Source organism: Aulostomus chinensis, chromosome 23 (genome assembly GCF_037954235.1).
Source record: "Aulostomus chinensis isolate RoL2024-O1b breed Wild chromosome 23, RoL_Achi_v1.0, whole genome shotgun sequence".
Taxonomy (NCBI): domain Eukaryota; kingdom Metazoa; phylum Chordata; class Actinopteri; order Syngnathiformes; family Aulostomidae; genus Aulostomus; species Aulostomus chinensis.
In genome coordinates, this window is record NC_141342.1 from 1202556 (window position 1) to 1222416 (window position 19861).

Sequence of the window (19861 nt, forward strand, 5' to 3'; positions counted from 1 at the left end):
GAGAGAGAGAGAGAGAGAGAGAGAGAGAGAGAGGGAGAGAAAGACACACACACACACACACATACACAAACAGAAACACACACAGAAAGACAGGGACCAAACATGTCAATGGAATTTATCATTCCCAATGAAATGTTTATGGAGTATGATTAAGGAGCAGTTGAAACCGATCTCTGAACAAAACAACATTATGCTTTGACTGACAATCTCCTGCTATTTGGAAAAAAATCAGACATGCTGACCATTGATCATGCTGTCAGATTTCATTTCATTTCTTGTATTTTATGCTAGTCAGAGCAGCTATGTGTTCTTGTTCATGCGATATTAATAATTCAATTTTTATGAAAACAACTTCAGATACTGCACTATTATCCAGGCACATCATACAAATAAAGTGCTACATAATACTTATATTACACTTTTCTCATGTACTTAATTAATTCTTTATTAATTCACTTTTTATACACATGCATTTATGAATACATTATACGAGTATATTCTGGCTTTACATGTTTGTCCAGACTGTTTTATCAACATGTTTATTCTATACTTTAACAGTAATGGTAAAATCCAAGTCCAGTTGCTTAAACAAAACTGACAGGGATGATACGAAAATCAATTAACAATATCTAGAAACTTGTTTGAGTTGTGGGATCCATCCCAGCAATTCACATCAAGATCTACTGTCATTGCATTGGTTCATTTGAAAATTTGTCCAGATTTGACACACATTAAAGAAATTAAATTTTCTTTGGATTAAATTGAGCAAACAAGTTATATCTTGTCATTTCAAAATAACTAAACTGAGGAACAAGTTGATGATGGGGCCTTAAATTTTTTTTTTTCCTTCTCTAATGCCACTAAAAAATCTCTCTCTATATGGCCACTCCTGGGCTACATTGATAAGTTGTTTCAATGTTTTTGTGTTTTTTCCCCATCTTTGTCCAAGTATGACTTGAGGTTATGAAATCAATGTATGCTATCAACTTTACTTAAAAATCTTGTACATTGCAGGTGCTGGTAACAATACAACTATTGCCAGTGGAGATATTAGAATGAACAATAGTATCAAAGTGGTTATGATAGAATTCATTTTCTAAGTCTGCTGTTGCGAGCAGTTTTAGGAGACTTGAGCAAAAATAGTACCGAACAGAGTACGTCGAGCGGAGGGACACAATCCAGCTGCGGTCTGTGAATGCCGTAGGATGCAGCGGAGAAACACGAATATGGATTGTAGCTGTGATGCGGTTCAGTGTTCCACCGTTTTTTCAAGCTGAGAGAAAAGAGTCTGACGCTTGAGCGGGTGGAGACTGCTACACATTTAAATCCCCCGGGTCGTTTTTTTCATATTTTAGCAACAAATCAACGCTTCATTTTTATTTTCTTTCTACCGTTGGATACCTTTAGAGCTGGTTTAATGTCGTAATTAATAGGTCTCTAAGGGCGTCGTTGTTGGGAAGTTTTCGAGGGAGGGTTGTGACCAGCAAGGGCCATGGCATTCGAGGCTCGGCCGGAGCTGGTCGGGAAGCGGTTCCTCTGTGTCAGCGGGGACGAGCCGCCTGAAATCGGCGACATTGGTCGGTGGCCGTGGAGATCTGGTGTCATACGAGCTGTCAACCATCGTGACAGCGACAACCCCGACCTGACGGTAAGGAAAACGCTGACTTCGTCCTTCTATTCCGTCTGATACATGTAAAGCAAATGGGAAAATCTCTGTGGTTGGTGGCTAGCCAGCGAGGCAATGCTGTATGCTTGCCAGGCGGAAATATCTGCTGGCTTTTCTTGGTGATCATGGGGTCTTTGGAACAATTAATGCAGTGTTTGTATTTTCCATGACTTGATATAAATATTTGTTGTTAAGTGTCTAAGGTTGAATATTTTATCATTCAAGAATGCAAGGTAATTGGAGGCAGACTACCAGCAGGGGGTTAAGCAAAGCAAACGGCTTTCATTGGTTTGCTTATTTACACCAAGATCAGCTAACTTTTCCTAAAATCGCGGTCTGTGGTTAAAATAAGCGTCCATGCATCATATGTAGTGACAAATAAAAGCATGGTTGAACAGTGCACTCCTTGTAGCAACGTCTTCAAAGCGTACATGCTCAGCCTTCATTATACATTTTCAGACAAACAGCTGGAATGTGAAATGCCCCATCGAGTTGTCTTCGGAGAGCAGCTGCATGTGCAGGAATTCGAGGAGCAGAGCAGCTGAATGCTTTAATCTGGTGTATACTGCAAATCAGCTGACGGGGGCAAGGCTAGCTGTCTAGATTTACCTTGCTTTACAGCATTTTAGTTGACCAAATCCCTCAAAACCTCGTGGTTATTGATCACAATCCACGTCATTCGAGCATAATGCCCGACCACAAAGCCCCGTCTGCCCGCTTGTATTTCAGCCGGACAACAACCCCTCCGACATGGACTGGGACGCAGGAATGCTGGGACTTGTAAAAACATAAAACTGGCTTGCTGCAGGCTGAACAATGGGCAGTTTGTTTCCATGTAAAATATTGTCTGCAATCTCCATGTTACCACTTTTAGCGCTTTCATGAGGAGACTTATTTCCTGCTTGATGTGTAGAAATTGTGTTAATAATACAGGCATCAGGAAGACAACTATGGATGGAAATCCTGGAAATAAAGAGGTCTAATTTTCCCTCTTAAAAAAGGGGGCATTTTCATATTATGTTGACTTGCCAACACCAGCAAAGGATGAAATATTTGCCCTGACAAGCCTTTGGATAAAACACAGTAGTCTCTCTGTTTAATGTGCCTGTTCCCCATTTTCTTTTGTTCACAGGATCCTTCTATCAGCATACACAGATAACTGATCAAACCCTTCCACAATTCTAATGGAATCATTTTGTATTTTTATATACATATTTGCTGATTCTTTACTACAATATTAACATTACATTCACATATGGTTATTATGTTATGGTTATTTTTGGTGTGTGATTTTATGTGAGAGTGCTCATATTATGTGTTTTTAAAAGCATAAATTCAGACCAGCATATATGGCACGGGCTTTCTCACGCCATTGTCTCATTGTGGTGCTTTCAGTGTAATGCAGACAGTAGAAAATTCCAGTTTCAACAGCTGCATAGCTTTATGTTCTGCTGTATTTCACCCCAGCGTTGATATGAAATATTCTCTGGTTTTGACAGGAACAGTGAGGTGGTGTAATTCCATTCATCGCTTACAGTCTGTCCTCACATGTTATTCCCATGTTCCTTCATCTATGCAGTGTACTGCATGTTTGTATTCTACAACAAACATGCTTCAAGCTGTCTAATTCCCTCGTAGAATTGGTTCTTGTGTGTGATGTGATTTAGGCTGGGAGTAGTGTTCTGGTTTAATTCCATACAATGGCACACAGTCTCATTAGCAAGAGGCTTAACTAGCTGAGTGAATACAGTGGAGAGGGATTGGAGATTAGATTAGAAGAAGTGTGTCAAGCCAAGCTGTCAGGCCTTTATCAAGTGTCTGTGGTCAGACAAGCCAGAAGCATGGGAGTATATTGGAATAACAAATTGGCAGAATTGAGTCTTGGTAGGACTTGAATACAATTTTAGTCCATAAATGTTTAAAGATCATTTGAAAATGACCACCTACCAAGCGCCCACTGACTTTAATCTGTTTGGCGAGATCAGTAGTTTATTCACACACTGGCTGCTAGCTTTTGAAGATGAATCTGTTTTGTTTATGAACATAAAATAAATTGGCATGTATTTTGGTCAGTTTGCTTTAAATGATCCAGGGTTGAAGTTTTGACTCACTCCAGAGCTTACCCACTTCACTTTCTGAAGGTGGAGGAGTTGTAGCATTTTTTCACTGACAGATAGCCTATACTGTACGCTAGGATAGGGATGACGTATAGATGTTCAAGCTGGTTTGATTTTAAAACAAACAGCCACTCCTAGATACATGCGGCTACATACCCTACTGCTGTAGCCTGACGTACAACTTCCTGGAAATTCATCTACATGTCGCATTGTGGTCAATGCCATGACTGACCGTATCTCCACATGCTTATAACCACACTGTCTCTTCCACTGGTCTGAGCCCGTTTGCTATAATGTTAATTTCTGTAAATGTAACACAGTAGTTCACTTTTATTTCGCTTAAAAACAATGTTATTTTTTTAGCTGTGAAGTACTCATAGAAATCCAAACACGGAGTTCATGACACTGCTGCTAAAGCTGGCAACAAATCTTGCGTCATTCCACAGAAGGGAACAGAACTACAGAATATTCGACAGAAGGGGCTAATATCATCTGCCGTGTTTTTGTGGTCCTGCACCCATTTCTGAATGTATGGCTCTGTAGAGCCTAAATTGTGAATATATGGCATCCACAAATCCACATCATTGTCTTTAAGCAGAGACAATTACTGACACACGTATAGGCTGGCTGGAAGCTACCTTCTTATGTTTGGGACATGGTGTCTCTGAAGAACTAATGGATCACCTAACTAATTTGAAAGGCACACTAGATTAAAATAATGCTAATTCAACAGCCTTGCAGTTCATGATTTTTTTTTTATACATGTATTTGTTGGTGGGACTGATGGAAACTGAAAGAAAAACTCATCAGCTGAGGGATAAAACTGCCACAATCATCTGGATTCCCAATGAATGGAAAGAGCAGGGCAGCCAGGTCGCTGCCTATAGGAGCCTTTGTTTTCCATTACAGTCTACTCTGTATGTTGGTGTGTGTCTGTGTGGATGCGTGGGTCTGTACAGTAGCCACACTACTAGTTTGTTTTTAAGGCTGTGGCCTGAGGTTCATCTCTGTGTGGCTAATCAGCAGAAAATGAGAGGCTGTGACTGGGGGAGAACCTTCCACATACAAAATCCATACATGGTTGTTGTAGTGCTGCAGTGCAGCCCATTTAGAAACATTTCTAGTTGTGTGAGAAAGTGTGTTGGCTCTTGAATAGCGGAATTGTTCTGGGTACAAACACAGTTGTGAGACAGAATAAATTGCGGGAGGGAAGCTTTCACCTTCTAATTTAGACTTTGTCGGGACATGCATTCTGATATATTGTGGGAATGGACTGCAAGGAATTTGATCATTTCAATGTTGTTACATTTACATTTAAAGAATTCAAGGCTTTAATGCCTATTATATCGACATATGTGTTTGTTTATTTAAGAATTTCAACAATTGAGTGACCTTTGCTGCCTCTGTCTTTTGGTCTGCTCTCTCTGTCAGAGACTTCCCATGTAATATGTCTTCAACGCACACACACATACACACTTACATACATGCACATTCTCAGAGTGGACAGCAGGAAGACTTTTTTGTGGATGATAAATGTTTTAATAGACTAGACTTTTTTGAGTAATAATAATAATGAGTAATAATAAGTCCAAACATTTTGGTTTCAAAGCCACTTTCCGTAGCTTTGGTGTGGGAGGCTTTTTGCAAAAGGGAGGGGAGCAGCCATTGAGACGAACAAGTCAATAAGTTTGCTTTTTGTGTTTTGCAACCAAAACAGCAATTACAAAAAGCAACATAAAGTAGCAACACAAGAAAAGCTCATCAAAAGCATAACCATTTGCAGAGCAAGGAACCAAGAAATGTGGTTTGGAATGGAAAGCGGCTGTCCCAAAGGTTGCCTATAATGGATACCTTTGCCCAACAGTGCAAATATAAATTTGACTGCATGGCATGGCACACAATCAACATCGTCCCTACATAGCCAAACAGATGCAGCTTACTGTGCTACTACTGGTGTATGGTCAGACTCAAAAATAGTCATCAATATTTGAAAGTGTGTGCTTTCTCTATTATGCTATTACATTATAATGATTTCAATAGCACAAAATTATATTCAATCAACAATAGTATGATACATTGCAATCATCTGATGAATGATTAGCATTCAGCAAAAGTGATTTTTGGTACATATTTTATTATTATTGTATTTTTGTATATATGTGAGTGTGTATATGTACAGTATATATGTGTATATATTTATACGTGTGTACATGTTTGTATATATATGTTTATATATACATATATGTATGTATATGTATAAATATATGTGTATGTATGTGTATATATTATGTATATGTATGTGTGTATATATGTATGTATTATATTTACATACATACATATAACTGATTAAACACATTGAATTATGATACAGATATATGAAACTAGTTGTTGTACGTAACCTCTGTTGGAATCACATCACCTGTAATATGAGTACACATTTAGTACAGCCTTGTACACAAGATGCAGTGAATGCTGCACTCGCTGCCGGGCCCAGCACAAAAGGGTGACAGTGCAGAGCATTGCTGATATGTACATATGGTTGCTATGTGCATGAAACACCCACCAGAATGTTTTAAAATTACATCAGAATGTATTCTGTCAATCTGAGGAAAGCACTGGGACTGTTTATTCTGTGGAGGTGAGAGGCGTAGAACAGTGGTTGTCAAACTTTTTCTGTCATTCCCCTCTTTGGAGGAAGAAAAATTTCCACCCCCCCCCCATGCCAAATTTTTTGACAAAATAGGCCATGTTTAACTTTATTGACCTATTAAAAATTACAAGCATTCCTTTAGTTTTTCAGAACTAGAAAAAATGAAATAAAATGTGTTTCATCTCTGTCAAATATCTCTCCATTTTAAAAACAGACCTGACAACAGTTGCTATGAAAGAGGTTTAAAGCGCGCTTTGGTTCCGCCGCAAAAAAAAATTCCGACGTCCAAACATTAGTCCCCCCCCCTCACCGGGGGGGAATAAATGTTTGGACGTCGGAATTTTTTTCGTGGTAGAACCATAAACAAAGCGAAAGGTGAGGGGGGGAAATAATGTTTGGACGTCGGGTGACTCGCGCCCCCCCCCGGGACGCTGGCATAGAAGAAGTGTGTTATCCTCAGGATAAGCCAGGAGTAGGGAGTGTTTTGGCTTGTCCTGAAGCTGCGGCTTCATGACGATAACTTCCAAGGTGATTTCAGGTTTAGCACGGTCAGGCTAATCTTTTACTTCATTACAATTGTTGTGATCTGCAATTTTCTCCTGCCAGATTACCTGCTGTTGAACTAGTGGTGTAGCAAATGTCTGAATCATGGACCTGGATCACTTCAGCGTATTGTGTTTTCTCAAAAAGAAAAAAAAAAAGTTTGTCTTCAGCCTTGGTGTTTGAATGAAAGGTACCGTCTGAGGTGCACTGGTTTCATGGATTCACTGCTTTTTACTTCACCACATTCCACCCACTAGGGCCTGTGCTCTTCTCTTCCTCAGTCAAACTACATCCAAATTGGAGATAATTTGAGTCATAGCTCCTTGCTGTCTTGTGCCATTTGTTGCTAACGTATAACAGGAGAAAGTCCATTAGCATTGCGCTTCAGCTGCAGGCATGCAACATGAATGAACATGACCATGTAGCAGTCTGACGCAAAAACATTACAAGAAAGACAAAACTTATTGTGTAGCTAATGCTTTTCATTCCAAGCACTAACTTTTTTGATAGTATGTTTTTTTAAATGTTTTTGACTTGTTTAATTTTCAAAAAAACATTTTAGTGATGTGAACTATGCACTGAAGTAGTTTGGGCCTCTCAGTGTCCTCCTTTAGGAGCGAAGGTAAGCTGGAGCTCCAGTCTCCCACCGACTGGCCAGTGTCTTCCTAAAAGTAGTTAAATTACAAGTTCAATGCCTTCAAATAGAGATTATTTGAGCAGCCAACAGACACGACTACATCATACTGCTCTATTTCTGCCACCCCTATCTTTTTTCTGGATCGAGTGAATTATTTTAGTCTCTGAGTAACATTCAGGATGCTTGTTTATCAATTCACATTGCATTGTTTCATTGTGTTGATATGTATAATCAATTCATATAATAGCTCTGCATTTTTCTACTTTCCAATCAAATGCAGAACAGCATTTTTCAAAATTGGAACACAAGTCTTTATAGGTATGAGCACATTTGGCTGCTATTACTATGTAACAGTTAAAAGTCTACACACAGGTTTTGTGTAGGCTGTGCAGTAACTGGATACACAGTGTTCGTGGTTTGTTTTCTGGTGCCTAAGGAAACATAATGTAATCTGAGGCCAGGATGGGCTGGCTGGATGTACCCTTCCCCCATTTCTCTCTCTCTCTCTCTGTCTGTCTCTGAGTCTCTCTCTCTCTCAGCACTAAAGCTCTGCTACATCATAGCCCTGCATACGGCTGCCATAAAGTCTCCTATAGGTTCACAGACGTCCCACATAACCCTGGGAATACATTAGGCTCTACTACTGAACAGCTGCCAGTGTGCTGTGCTACAATAGTTCCATTCTAATCACAATCTGTTGTGTTTAAATTGGTATTTTAGGTGCATGTTTTCCTCAAAATACCTCAAAACCTCAAATTTCGAGAGGCCAAGAGAAGAAAATGACCAAAAGAACTGCTCAAGAATCAATTTGTCATTTATTCATAGATATTGATTTTGTTTGTAGTTAGTAGTAAGTCTGCGCAATATATCATTTAAGCATCTTCAACCTGAACTTTGTAATTGTAGCATTGCTGAACATATGTCAGAAGTAAATTTGTTCAATAAGTTTTGCTACAACTTCTCGGTTACTTAATTGAAAACTTACTGATTACATGGATCTTGTTTCAAGGCTATTTGAGTGCGATGAACCACCAATCACAATCATTCTTGATCAGTTTAGCAAAGCAGAGCCCACCCCCCAGCTAAAGTAGCAAGTGAAACCATCCCCATCCTCCTTCCTGGTGAATGTGGTCATTTGCAGCCATGTTTCAGCACTTCCAATCTCAGACTCCCATATGACAGTAAGGCAATGAAAGCTTGTCACCCATTGCTGTAACTTTTGCAACTTAATGTCATCTCTGATACTAATTAAACCTGTCTGTAGCTGCGTTTCCATGACAGTTTTTTGCAAATCAAAAGCGATATTTCTAAAATTTCTACAAAGTACAATTGCAGTTTGCAGGTCTTTCCATTGAATCGTGTTTAGTGTATAAGCCGTAATTCTCGTAAAATCTCGTCCCACAAGACTCCACTTTGAAGAGGATGGAGGTACAAAACTTTTCGCATTTTGGAGCATCTATTTCGGTTGTCATAACTGCTGTTGCTGCTGTTCTCATCACAAGATGAAGGCAGCAAGTGATACTTCCCAGGTGAAGTCCATATGTATGGGGGTGGACATGAATAATGGATTAATAAGGGATTTAACTCCCTATGTCACGTCCAGTGACATGTAAATGTGGAAAAGTGTTTCCATTGCACATTTGCTATATTCTTCTATATCGACAAGCCAAAAAAAAACACCTCATGAGAGCAAAAAAATTTTCAGTAATATTTGAGAGGTTTTTCGAAATTTAGGTGTTTCCATTACCAGTTTTTTATTGCGATATTTAGGTTTTGCGCAATTCTACACGTAATGGAAACACAGCTATAGTTCAAGTGATAGTCTTTGAGTTTAAAATTCTGTCTCTGCCCTTCTGCTGTTATTACAGCGAACAAAGATTTTATTGAAGCCCAAGTTGTTACCCTCTGGTGTTATTGTGACAATACTGCACACTTTCTGATGTATGTAACTGATTAAATTTAAGTTTTTAAGTGGTCTTTAAAGATGGCTCCTTTCAAACTGGATGGCACTCCAATATGTGTCTCTGTGTTGTGTTGCTTACTATACTACTAACTACAGTTTAGTCTGATGTTTAAATGTGCTTAAATCATTATGATGCAGAACTGAGAAAATATCACATGGAAATATGAAAAGGGAGATCATCAGACACTACATTCATAATTAGTGTTAGTGTGATTGTTGATTGCAAAACACATTTTTTTTCAGTCACTGATGCTGAAGCTGCCTCTCCATCCTTCATGAAATCAACACACACAATTGTTGTTCTCTTAACATTCTGGTGATGTACTTTTATATGTGTATAAAAACTAGAGTAATTTTTTTATGTTCCACGAAGAAACGTGGTACCTGGGGATGTAGGCGTACTTTTTTATAGCTGCATTAATTTCTCCCATCGTATTCCTTCACTGTGATCTTTAGAGATCTGTAATGTGTGATTGTTCATATCAGTGACCTGCTAGTTTTGGGTCTTTGATTTATTTATTTATTTATATTTATTCATTTATTTTTTTTAACCTGTCCTGTTCAGTAGCTGGGGCAAGCAGCATCGATGTTCCTGGTGCCTTGTTGTACTGTGGCAGTTTTACTCTGCAAAGGGGGAATCTGAGAAACTCCTCCTATTGCCATTTGTGTTTAACTTTATTTGTAATGGTATTGGTTCATTGATAAAGCTACCAAACTGAGGCTCAGGAGTGGATGGAAAGAGAGAACAGGGACAGGATAGCGAAGACAAGGGGGGGAGAGACAAAAACAACAACAATAGCAGAAAAACAAACAAACAACAGTAACAACAAAAACAACAGAGTAAAAAAAAAAAGAAAAAAACATTGGTTGTAGAATTTCCAGTGCAGGCTTACCATTGGGTTTAATATAATTTTTCAAATAAATCTCTGAGTGTGTGATTATGGATCAGTTGTGCACCGCATATGTGTATGTGTATGTGTGTATGCGCATGTGTGTGCTACGGTTTGTCTTGGATGCTGTGGGTAGACTGTAGCGGATGTGGGGGACCAGGACGTCACGCCCCCAGCCCAGGATAGCAGGCAGGTCAGGACCAAGCCACCAGGGCATCCAGAAACCCCCAGAACACAGGGTGCCCCAGGCCAGGGGTCCAGCCCCTCAAGGCCTAGTGTTACATGATGGGACAGACAGACGATGAGAGGGGCTGAGGAATGGGCCAGACCCGCAGGGGGCCAACTTCCAGACTGGCCCCGCTGACCACCCCGTCACCACTGCAACCAGCCAGCAGGGAGTCTAGCCTACCTGGTCCAGGGGTCAAGTTGGAGCACCAAGGGGCAGTGTCCAGAGATCCGGGCAGTGGGTCTTTTATTTAATTTGGTGCTCACTGTTAAAACAAAACATCAAATTATAATTATTTTGACACATTTTAATTGTAAACCATGTTGAAGTGATGATAGTGTGATTTTTTTTTTTTTTTGCCGTGATCTGTATCAAAGTAAGATGTTTTCTGAATTCTGTAGGGAACCATCTGCAGACTGGGATATCTCTGTAGGACCACAGTAGTTATTTTGAGAAACCCTGGACTTTTTGCAAATATTGCACCCCCTTCAGTTTGGATACTGCACGCGGACATGATGTGGTTTTGATAAAATTTCAATGTTGGGTTTAGCCCTATAGTCTGTGATATTATTCATGTTTTTATGTGGAAACTGTCACTTGTCATTGGAGTGAATTTGAATTTCCCCCAGGCCTTGATAGTGACGTTGACAATGGAAAGTGCACGTTACTTAAGGATTGCATTAAATTTTGATTTTCCTGTCACAGGCCACAGTAGTGGCTCATATGTGCGACTAGACCAAGTATCAGAAGTAGTTGCAAAGAATTGGATACAGTTGGGAATTAGTCATAGAAAGCTCTCTATCCCTCTGTTTCTCTCTTGCTCTCTCACTTTCTCACTTTGTCTCTCATAGACAACCCATGCATATAATGCAGGTGTACAGAACATTATTCTCTTCCTCAAAATGGAGTAATTCATCGCTGTGTATAAATGCAATCCCTTCCTGTCACAGCACCACCATCACTAAAAACAGAAAACAGTTTTATAAAACTTTTACAAAAATTATGAGCAGTGGAGCAGACGGGATGCAGTGCAGATCCAATACTGTGATCAAACTCTTAGCTTGGAACCATTTATACTGGTTGGGAAAAGAGTTTGTGTCTGCTGTGGTCTTTATTAAACTACTTGATTAGATGCAGGTAGGTTTAATTGTATGTAAGGATCCAAATAATGAGGCAGGTAAACGTACACACTGAGATGCTAAAAAGGGACTTGTGGATGAATCGGAAGCAGTCAGGTTAATTCCTACAGATCTGACTGGGAAACCTCCTCTACTGCTGGACATGAAGTAGGTCTGTGTAATAGAATTACTCCAGACTGTATCAAATTCCAGCCCCTATTAGTGATGCATTTAAAAAACAGCTCTTTTTCAAAATGTTATGGCGGCCATATTTAGTATTTATGATAATAATGTACTGTAATCTGTGCAGTTTTGCAATTACCATTCTAATAAATGACAGTGGGAACTTTGAAATAATTGATTCTTTTCGTTCATTAAATTATTAATTTAATTTGATATTCTTGGCCTACCCTGGGGGAACACATCAAGTTGTGCTTCAACTCTTTTTTTTTTTTAGGGCCTGAGCCTGAAGGTACTTCAGGCAAAGACCCTATAATGTTTGGTCGTTTTTTGTTTTTGTTTTGTTTTTTTAAATTATTAGTATTGATTTGGGAGTATTGCCACATGTAGTATTCTTGTATCAAATTGCAGCATATCATGATGAATCTTTTCAGGAGAAGTATTGGTAGATTTGTGCCATCAACTAAATTGAAGTGGAATTTTTCCTCTTTGTGCTGCTTTATATTATAATTATTCAACCATTAATTATTGCTGTTTTCCACAATAAATATTCTTAATGGTCTATGTAATATGTGAATTGTACACAATGGCTTCCAAAGAGTTGTCATATAGTGCTCTACCATATAAACGAGCCCAGCTCAAACTGCTACTGAATGTATGCTTTGTTTATTGGCACACAGGACTGCACCTTCACTTTTTTATTCTTATTCACTCTTTAAATGTTTTAATATTAATACAACAGAAAATGATGGAAAGTGATAGAAAATCTCTCTTATTGCATTCACCTTCACATAGCATCCTTCCTCTGTAACAGTGTGTCATATGACCCGTAATTCTATTTCAGTCTGTCACAGTTTCTTTTACATTCATACAAAAACACCTGTTGAAGTCTGCAATGCCATCTGGGATTTGAAAAGCAGCATTGGTCCTTGGGTTGATGAACTTGTAATTAATTTAATAAAATAGTATTTCAAATTGGCATCTATCCATCTCAAGATCACTTTAATCTTTCCCCATGGACATACAGCTATTTTAAAATCTGTACATACTACTCTTCTCCACAAGTGTGGTGACACATTTGCTCCCAATAGATATTGACCACCGTCAATTATCTTTTCCAACATATGTGTATGTTTGTTTGTTTTGTCCTTGTTGGGTTTTACATTATTGTGCAAGAATGTAAATATGATTTTATGTTGCAAGGAGTTTTTCTGATATAATAACATCACTGATAGTCAGCAGTTGGTTCTAGGTCTTTGCAGTTGAGCCATGAAGTTACTCTTGAAGTTTTCTTACGGTCATGAATTAATAATTCATGAGGAACTGTATGTTGGTCATCCTAACCTGTAAAGGCAGAGGCATGTTGTAAAAAATTCAGTTAGACAGTGCCCTAGACAGACTGTGTCTGTGTCCAAAAGAAGGAATAGGTCAACTTTAGCCTGTCTGAGTCCTGGTATCTCGTCTCACTATTACAGTCTGTGTGCTCCTGACTGATCTGAATGCAATTCCTGTCACTGATTTGAGACAGATGAGGCAATGAAATATAGTATGGTACCACTGCTGAGATATTTCCCCTATGCATTTGACATCAGATGGGAGTTGTATATTTACCAAAATCATGCAAACTGCTCTGCTGGTGAAACTGGCTATTTCCAGTTGGCCTTCCACTAACTTGATTATGTATAAATAAATTGATTATGCTGCTCTTACAGACTTTCCACATTTTATTAGATGAAGTAGATCAAAATTTTAGATTGTGAAACATGTAATTTTGTAGGGATTGTACCAGTTCCTTGACTCATATTCTCAGCAGAGTGGAATGCCAAGCCGCTGGCTACCTGATTTATGCCACAGCAGTTCTGATGGAAACCAATTAATTTATTTGAACGGCTGTGATTAACTCCAACGACTGTGGTGTAAGAGTAATGCTATGAAGACTTTTAGAGGCTGATTTCTTTGATTTTTCATCTTTTTCATCTTTTCAAGGACTTAAAAAAATGTGTAGCTCACAAGCTGCAGGTTGAGTGTCATGGCTGTTAAGAGAAAAAAGCCTTGATTTTTCATTTGGCCATTGTTGACTGAGTTGTGACGGTATAGATGTAGAACAACAGCGAGGCACAATAGAGGGTAGATGACCCTGCAGTGTAATTGCTTCCATGTTTGTATTTTACACCTTTTGCAAAAGCTGCCTTTAATGAGAACTGGCAAGGTTCGTTGAGGTGCTAGGCTGTCACAGTTTAGCAGCCTCTGTGTGATGATGAGTCCACAGTATTAAGGTTGCTATGAGGATTTCAGCATAATTGGCTTCATATGAAACCGAACTCTGTATGGCAGACTAAAAACACATTGGAAAGTACAACCATATAGCAACATTAACAGTTTTGTAAAAGCAACGTTTCATAATAGGTATACTAGACCAATTATTGACTTGGACTGCTTCTGTAATGGATTTTTTTTTTTATTTGCCTCATGGCGCTTTTTTATGCTACTAAGTCAACTACTCTGTATGTCATGCTTGCAATCTGAAAATTGAGTGGATCACCCAACGCTAGTGGAAACATTGGCTGCCCCCTCCTCCCAGGGCTGCTTCACCTCCAGTGGCTTTGGTGGATGCCTGCTGCCCCCTCATATAAACATAGGACATCCCCATGCATACGAGGAGGTCCATTTCTCAAGATAAGAGGCACCTGCTTCTCCCAAGTTGAAATGCGTGTGTCACTGAAGTATCAAAATGCCAAGTCCTGGTGCAACCTGGGCTTGGAAGGGAAGGACACATGGCATTTGGATTGAGTTGATTGATGTTACATTCAAAAGATACCTATAAAGTGTCTGTTGGCTGCCTTTTTGCACCATGTGCCATGGTTTGTGCTCTGATTACATGCCTTCTCAATACCAAAATGAACTTCAAGAGCCCAGAGTGCATAGTACACACATAGCACCACCCGCCAACCGCCTGGCAGCATAGATTGCTTGAATGGGGTCCCTTTCTGGATATTTAGCCTTGCCTTTAATGTTGTAGTCATGTGTGTTGAAGTAAAAAGCACATTTCACTTGGACTACAAAGTCTTACTAAAGACCTTTGACAGAAAACTTGCTGTTAAAAATGGTCTTTGCTAAACTATGGTGAAAGAATGGTTCCTGTCCAAGTTGTTCAAGAGTTGTTGAAAGCTACGTATTTTTGAACACTGCTGTCAGGGAATACTGACCTGGACCTCTAACTTGACTGCTTCACAAAAGAATGTGAAGGAAGTTATTTTGGAGTTGACAGTAATAAGAAGGTTGTGCTCATTCAATTCTCCCAACTGGAATGAGCAACAGTGGCTTATGCATGTCCATCTATTTACTTTAGAACAGGAGATGTGTATGACTTGTTTTCTTCTGTATGTGAAGAACCCACCACCCAAAAATTTATTAAAAAGTTATTTCTACTTTGTTGGAGAGAGCCAGGGTCAGTGGAATGTTGACTTACTTGTCTGTATGCTGCATCTCTCTGCCGTCCTCTATGACACCAGTTGACCCTTTAATGTAATTCACTTGTTGTTGTTGTCATCAGCTAATTTTTGATACAAGATGATGTTCTGTGCTTATTTGACTACAAGGAGATGAATGAGAAATAATAAAAAAGAGAATGTGTTTTTTTTATCACTCAGTAGAGCACAATTTGCCCCTTTGAAGCAAGTCAAAGAAATATGTGCTTCAATTTAAACTGAATACCAAAGACTGTAATGTTGACTTAAGAATACAGCTTCGATGTATATCTGTATTTTTGATATGTCAGTTAGTGCTGAATGATTAATTGAGCCTGTGTATTAAGAAACATATACCGTAAAATCAACATAGTTTTTTTATTGGTAAACTACAAAGGTTGCAAAAATGGGTTTATTAATGTAAAAGATAGTTTTATTGTGACTTTTGCAAAAATTGAAATAAGTACACTACAAATGTCTGGTTTTGTATTTTTCTAATAGTTTAACTTTGTAAGTGCAATTGCCAAGTTGAGACATAAACATTTCAAATACGCATCTGTAATTTGTATGAGTATTTAATTTAATGAATCAAGTAGACTCAGGATACCATTTGTTCAGTACATCACACACAATATTATGGCAATATAACCTTAACACCAAATTGTGCAGTCCCATCAAGGAACAGTCCTCTGAAAGCAAATGAAAGAAAGAAAGGCTTCAATTTAAAAATAATCCGGAAGTATGTAGTTCTAATTGTATTTTTGATGTATTCCAATATCCTCAGTCACTATCTTGTTTTACAACCACTTCAGACAAATATTTAGATCATGGGAGCTCAGAGACTTTGAAACCATGTGGCTTTAGCCCAGTCCCTTTCATTTTTCGTTGTTTCCCCTTTGGCTGTCTCATCCCATTCTGCCCTTTATTGCCTTGTTCTATTATATTGTCCTGTTCTCCCAGTTCTGTCCTGCTCCAGTCTGCCCTGACCTGTTCTGTCATTTCCTGTCAGCTCATTGGCCTGCCCCAGCCTACTCTTCTACGTTCACTGATAAACATGAATACTAATAGCACTAATATTACCAGGTATGAAAAGCATCAGCATGATGCCCTTACAAAGTCTGCATTAAAAAAGAAGAAAAAATCAATTAAAAAAAATGATTGGTCGATATATATTCAATTATTCCACATTGAGCTCTTTTTTTTTGCAGTGTGGTGTGGTTGTGGAGAAAATTATCATAAAAATGCAATGTGTTTGTTCACTTTGAGATAAAGAATAGATTTCAGTCATTTTTCAAACAGAAAATGCCAAACATTTGGTGGTTCAGCAATCTAAATTTTTGGGTTTTGTGAAATGCCCTGTTCCACCTTTTTACTAATTTCATAGATTAATTGAGAATGGTATAAGCAAACCTGATGATGATCATAATGATTTTTTTTGGTTTCAGTATGCTTAAAACTCGGCCTGGGCGATATGGACTAACAGTAAAATCTCTGATTTTTTCACAAATAATTCAATTTACTTTTTTTCCTGATTTTTCTCCCATGGGTAAATGATTTCACCACAGTAGGCTGTTTTTTTAGTGGGAGTTTGTTGGTTATAGCGGTTCTGTTCCCTTCACAAAGAGTGGAATTTCTCCCACTCGGCTGGATGCCTGTTTTAGATGCTGAAATAAGTTCATTTTGCTGCTGTTTTATGTTGCAATGGGCTTCAGACAAACTTTACAGCGCACAGTCACTTGTTTAACGTCTGTTGGCGCAAACCCAAACCAGTTCCAAACCAGTGACGATACGCCGGCGAGAAAGAACAGAGGATGTGACGTCGGCGCTGCGAAAGACGCCAGAAGCGGGGCAAATGAGCCGCCATCAGAGCTAGGCTAACCGCTACACCGAATAAACCAGTGGTGCCAAGCGTTTTCCTCCCGAACATCTGCTCCCTAGTCTCCTTCTTCCACTCCTTTCTTAGGAACAAACTTCTTGCTCTCGTTAGCCATGTTGTTGAAGTTGTGAAGGGTGAGGGGGGAAAGCTATGGAAGCTCCTGGGGGACAAAAGATGCACCATAGCAAAAGAGAAGTAAAAAAAAAAAATCGAATTTTTAAAATTTTTTTAAATCATCCGCAACAAAAAAACTTGAATTAATTGATAAAATCGATAAATCGCCCTACTTACAACATATAGTCTGTCTTCATAACATGATTAGAATCTTATTATTTTCTGTGGCATTGCAGGACCTTTTTGTTGATTGAATTTGAAGGATATGTTTTTGAAAGCAAATACGGGATGGAGTAGATGCCAAAGAGAAGTACATTTTATTATATTTTACTAACTTTTGTAGCTGTACCTTAGATGGTATGAAACTGTCGCCCTGAAATGTGAACACAGACTGGCAATAAAGGTCAATTTTCATAGTTTTTCAGTGGAAAAGACATTGGCAGGGAGATTGTGTGTCTGCTGTTAGGTTCTTCCAAACTGTCATTTTCAGACTAGCCTTGTGCTATGTCTGCACGAGTCACTGGCTGGCTTCCTGATATTAAAGACAGTGAAAAAGGGATGGAGGGAGACAGAATGAGGAAGAGAGATGCAGATGAAGGGGGAAGAGTTTGATGTTTAAGTGAGCTGCAATGAAAGAGAGTGAATTTTATTTGGAGAGAGAAAGAGAGGTGACTGTGTGTTGGTAAAAGAGACAGACAGAAGGGAGTGTGTGTGTTTGAGAGAGAGACTGAGAGAGGGGTTTCTTTCTCCTCTGTCTGGCCTCTCTCCCATAGCAACAGCGGCTTAGCCACGTGAAAGGCAGTTCCTTTGAGTTCATCCACTGCACAGAACTTAACTCCTTCACCACTGGGTTACAGTACAATACAAGACAGAGGCTGAGAACAGAAAAATAACTTGGTTTTCTACAAATGTATTCTTGTCTGGAGTTATCTTGTTTCACCAATTACTGAGCTCATTGGAACTGAAATAACTTAATGGTGCTGGAAAGAAACATAAGTCACTCCATGATACATTACATTTCATATACAAATAGGATTTCATCTGTATTCAGTCACTACAAAGAATTTGACAGCTTTCCTACTAAATTCTGTAGAATACCATCATGTAAGGTGGTATAGAATGATTCTGGAATAGAATAAAGTAGAATGCTACTGTAGAGAATGAAGTTGAATGTCATGTCAGTTTTTTTTCACAAGTTATCTCATGACACTTAAGTGGAGTAGGTGTAGCAACTCACTCCACTTAATTTACACCCAACAATTCTCCATGAGCAAGCACATCCTGCGACAGTGGTGAATATGGTCATGTGGACCCGTAGAGTGGAACAGGATACCTTAGTGTAGCTATTAGAATATGATCATACAGCGTGGATTTGAATACCATTATAAAGAGTGCAGTAGAAATTTCATAGTGTTCCGAAAGTAATTTTATTCCTCTACATAAATGTTTGTTCACAATATCATGCAAATTCCCTATGGGTTTACGTTCTTTTACACAAGACCGCTTGGTTCTAAAAGTGAAAAGATATCTGTTGTTTTATCCAAGGCAACATAACATTTTACGTATTAAGCAATGTTTCTCTAAGCATTTAAAATTTGTTGCCTGTCAAATATGTTTTTTATATAAGAAACCTAAGAATGAAGCCAATACGGATTTCAATTTTACTTGAAAGTTAAGAAGAAAAGAAAAATGTTTTCCCAGCTGATAACTTGCGGGAGGAACGATTCCTTGGAAATTGTTTTTTTGCAATATATCCAAAGTGTATTGTGAATAAAAACAGTCAGTTACAAACATACAAACAATTTATCCACAACTAACAAAACATTATAGCAACAGTACAATGAAGTCAGCCTCTACAGCATCAGCTAGCGAACATAAGTTTGAAGGAGGTGATACTCTCCTCTTTTTTACAACTGATCAGACAACTTAAAATGAATATTTTTTGATTACCACTATTATGAGAAGTTATATTATATATGCTTATTAATATATATTATATATTGCTTTCTAAAGAAAATAATTGTTTGCAGTATTGCCTCACTGCTGTGCATCATAATGGTTGTATGTTGTGGTAAATGCGTTCTGCAGAAGCAGTTGTATCTTTAAATTTATTACGATATCAGCCATTAAGTTTTTTGTCTCAATAACTCATAGATGCCATGATAATTATTGCTTTAGATTTATGTTGATAGTGACTCTGTTATTTGTAAATCTGATTTAAATCAACTGAAAATGGACTGAATAGTAGTATTAGAAGATTGTAATACGAATACAGTGTTTGGATTGCTGAATATTTGCCATTGAAACTCTTATTGCTTAAACCCTGAGAAGAGCTTTTGGTATTTGACGTGTCTCTGCTGGAATGTAAACTATAATTATACAAGTTAACTCTTGTTACCTGAGGGAGGAAAGAT

At 38.5% G+C, this 19861-nt stretch overlaps 1 protein-coding gene across 2 annotated transcripts in view; it reads left to right on the forward strand.

Moving 5' to 3' along the window:
• The first annotated feature begins 1333 nt into the window (after positions 1-1333).
• Positions 1334-19861, forward strand: part of jmjd1cb (jumonji domain containing 1Cb) — a 163763-nt gene continuing 145235 nt past the window's right edge. For both annotated transcript variants that reach the window (XM_086194569.1, XM_086194570.1), the window contains exon 1: positions 1334-1648. In XM_086194569.1, the coding sequence (XP_086050695.1) occupies positions 1493-1648 (156 nt within the window). In that variant the 5' untranslated portion in view covers positions 1334-1492. The remainder of the gene's footprint in view (positions 1649-19861) is intronic.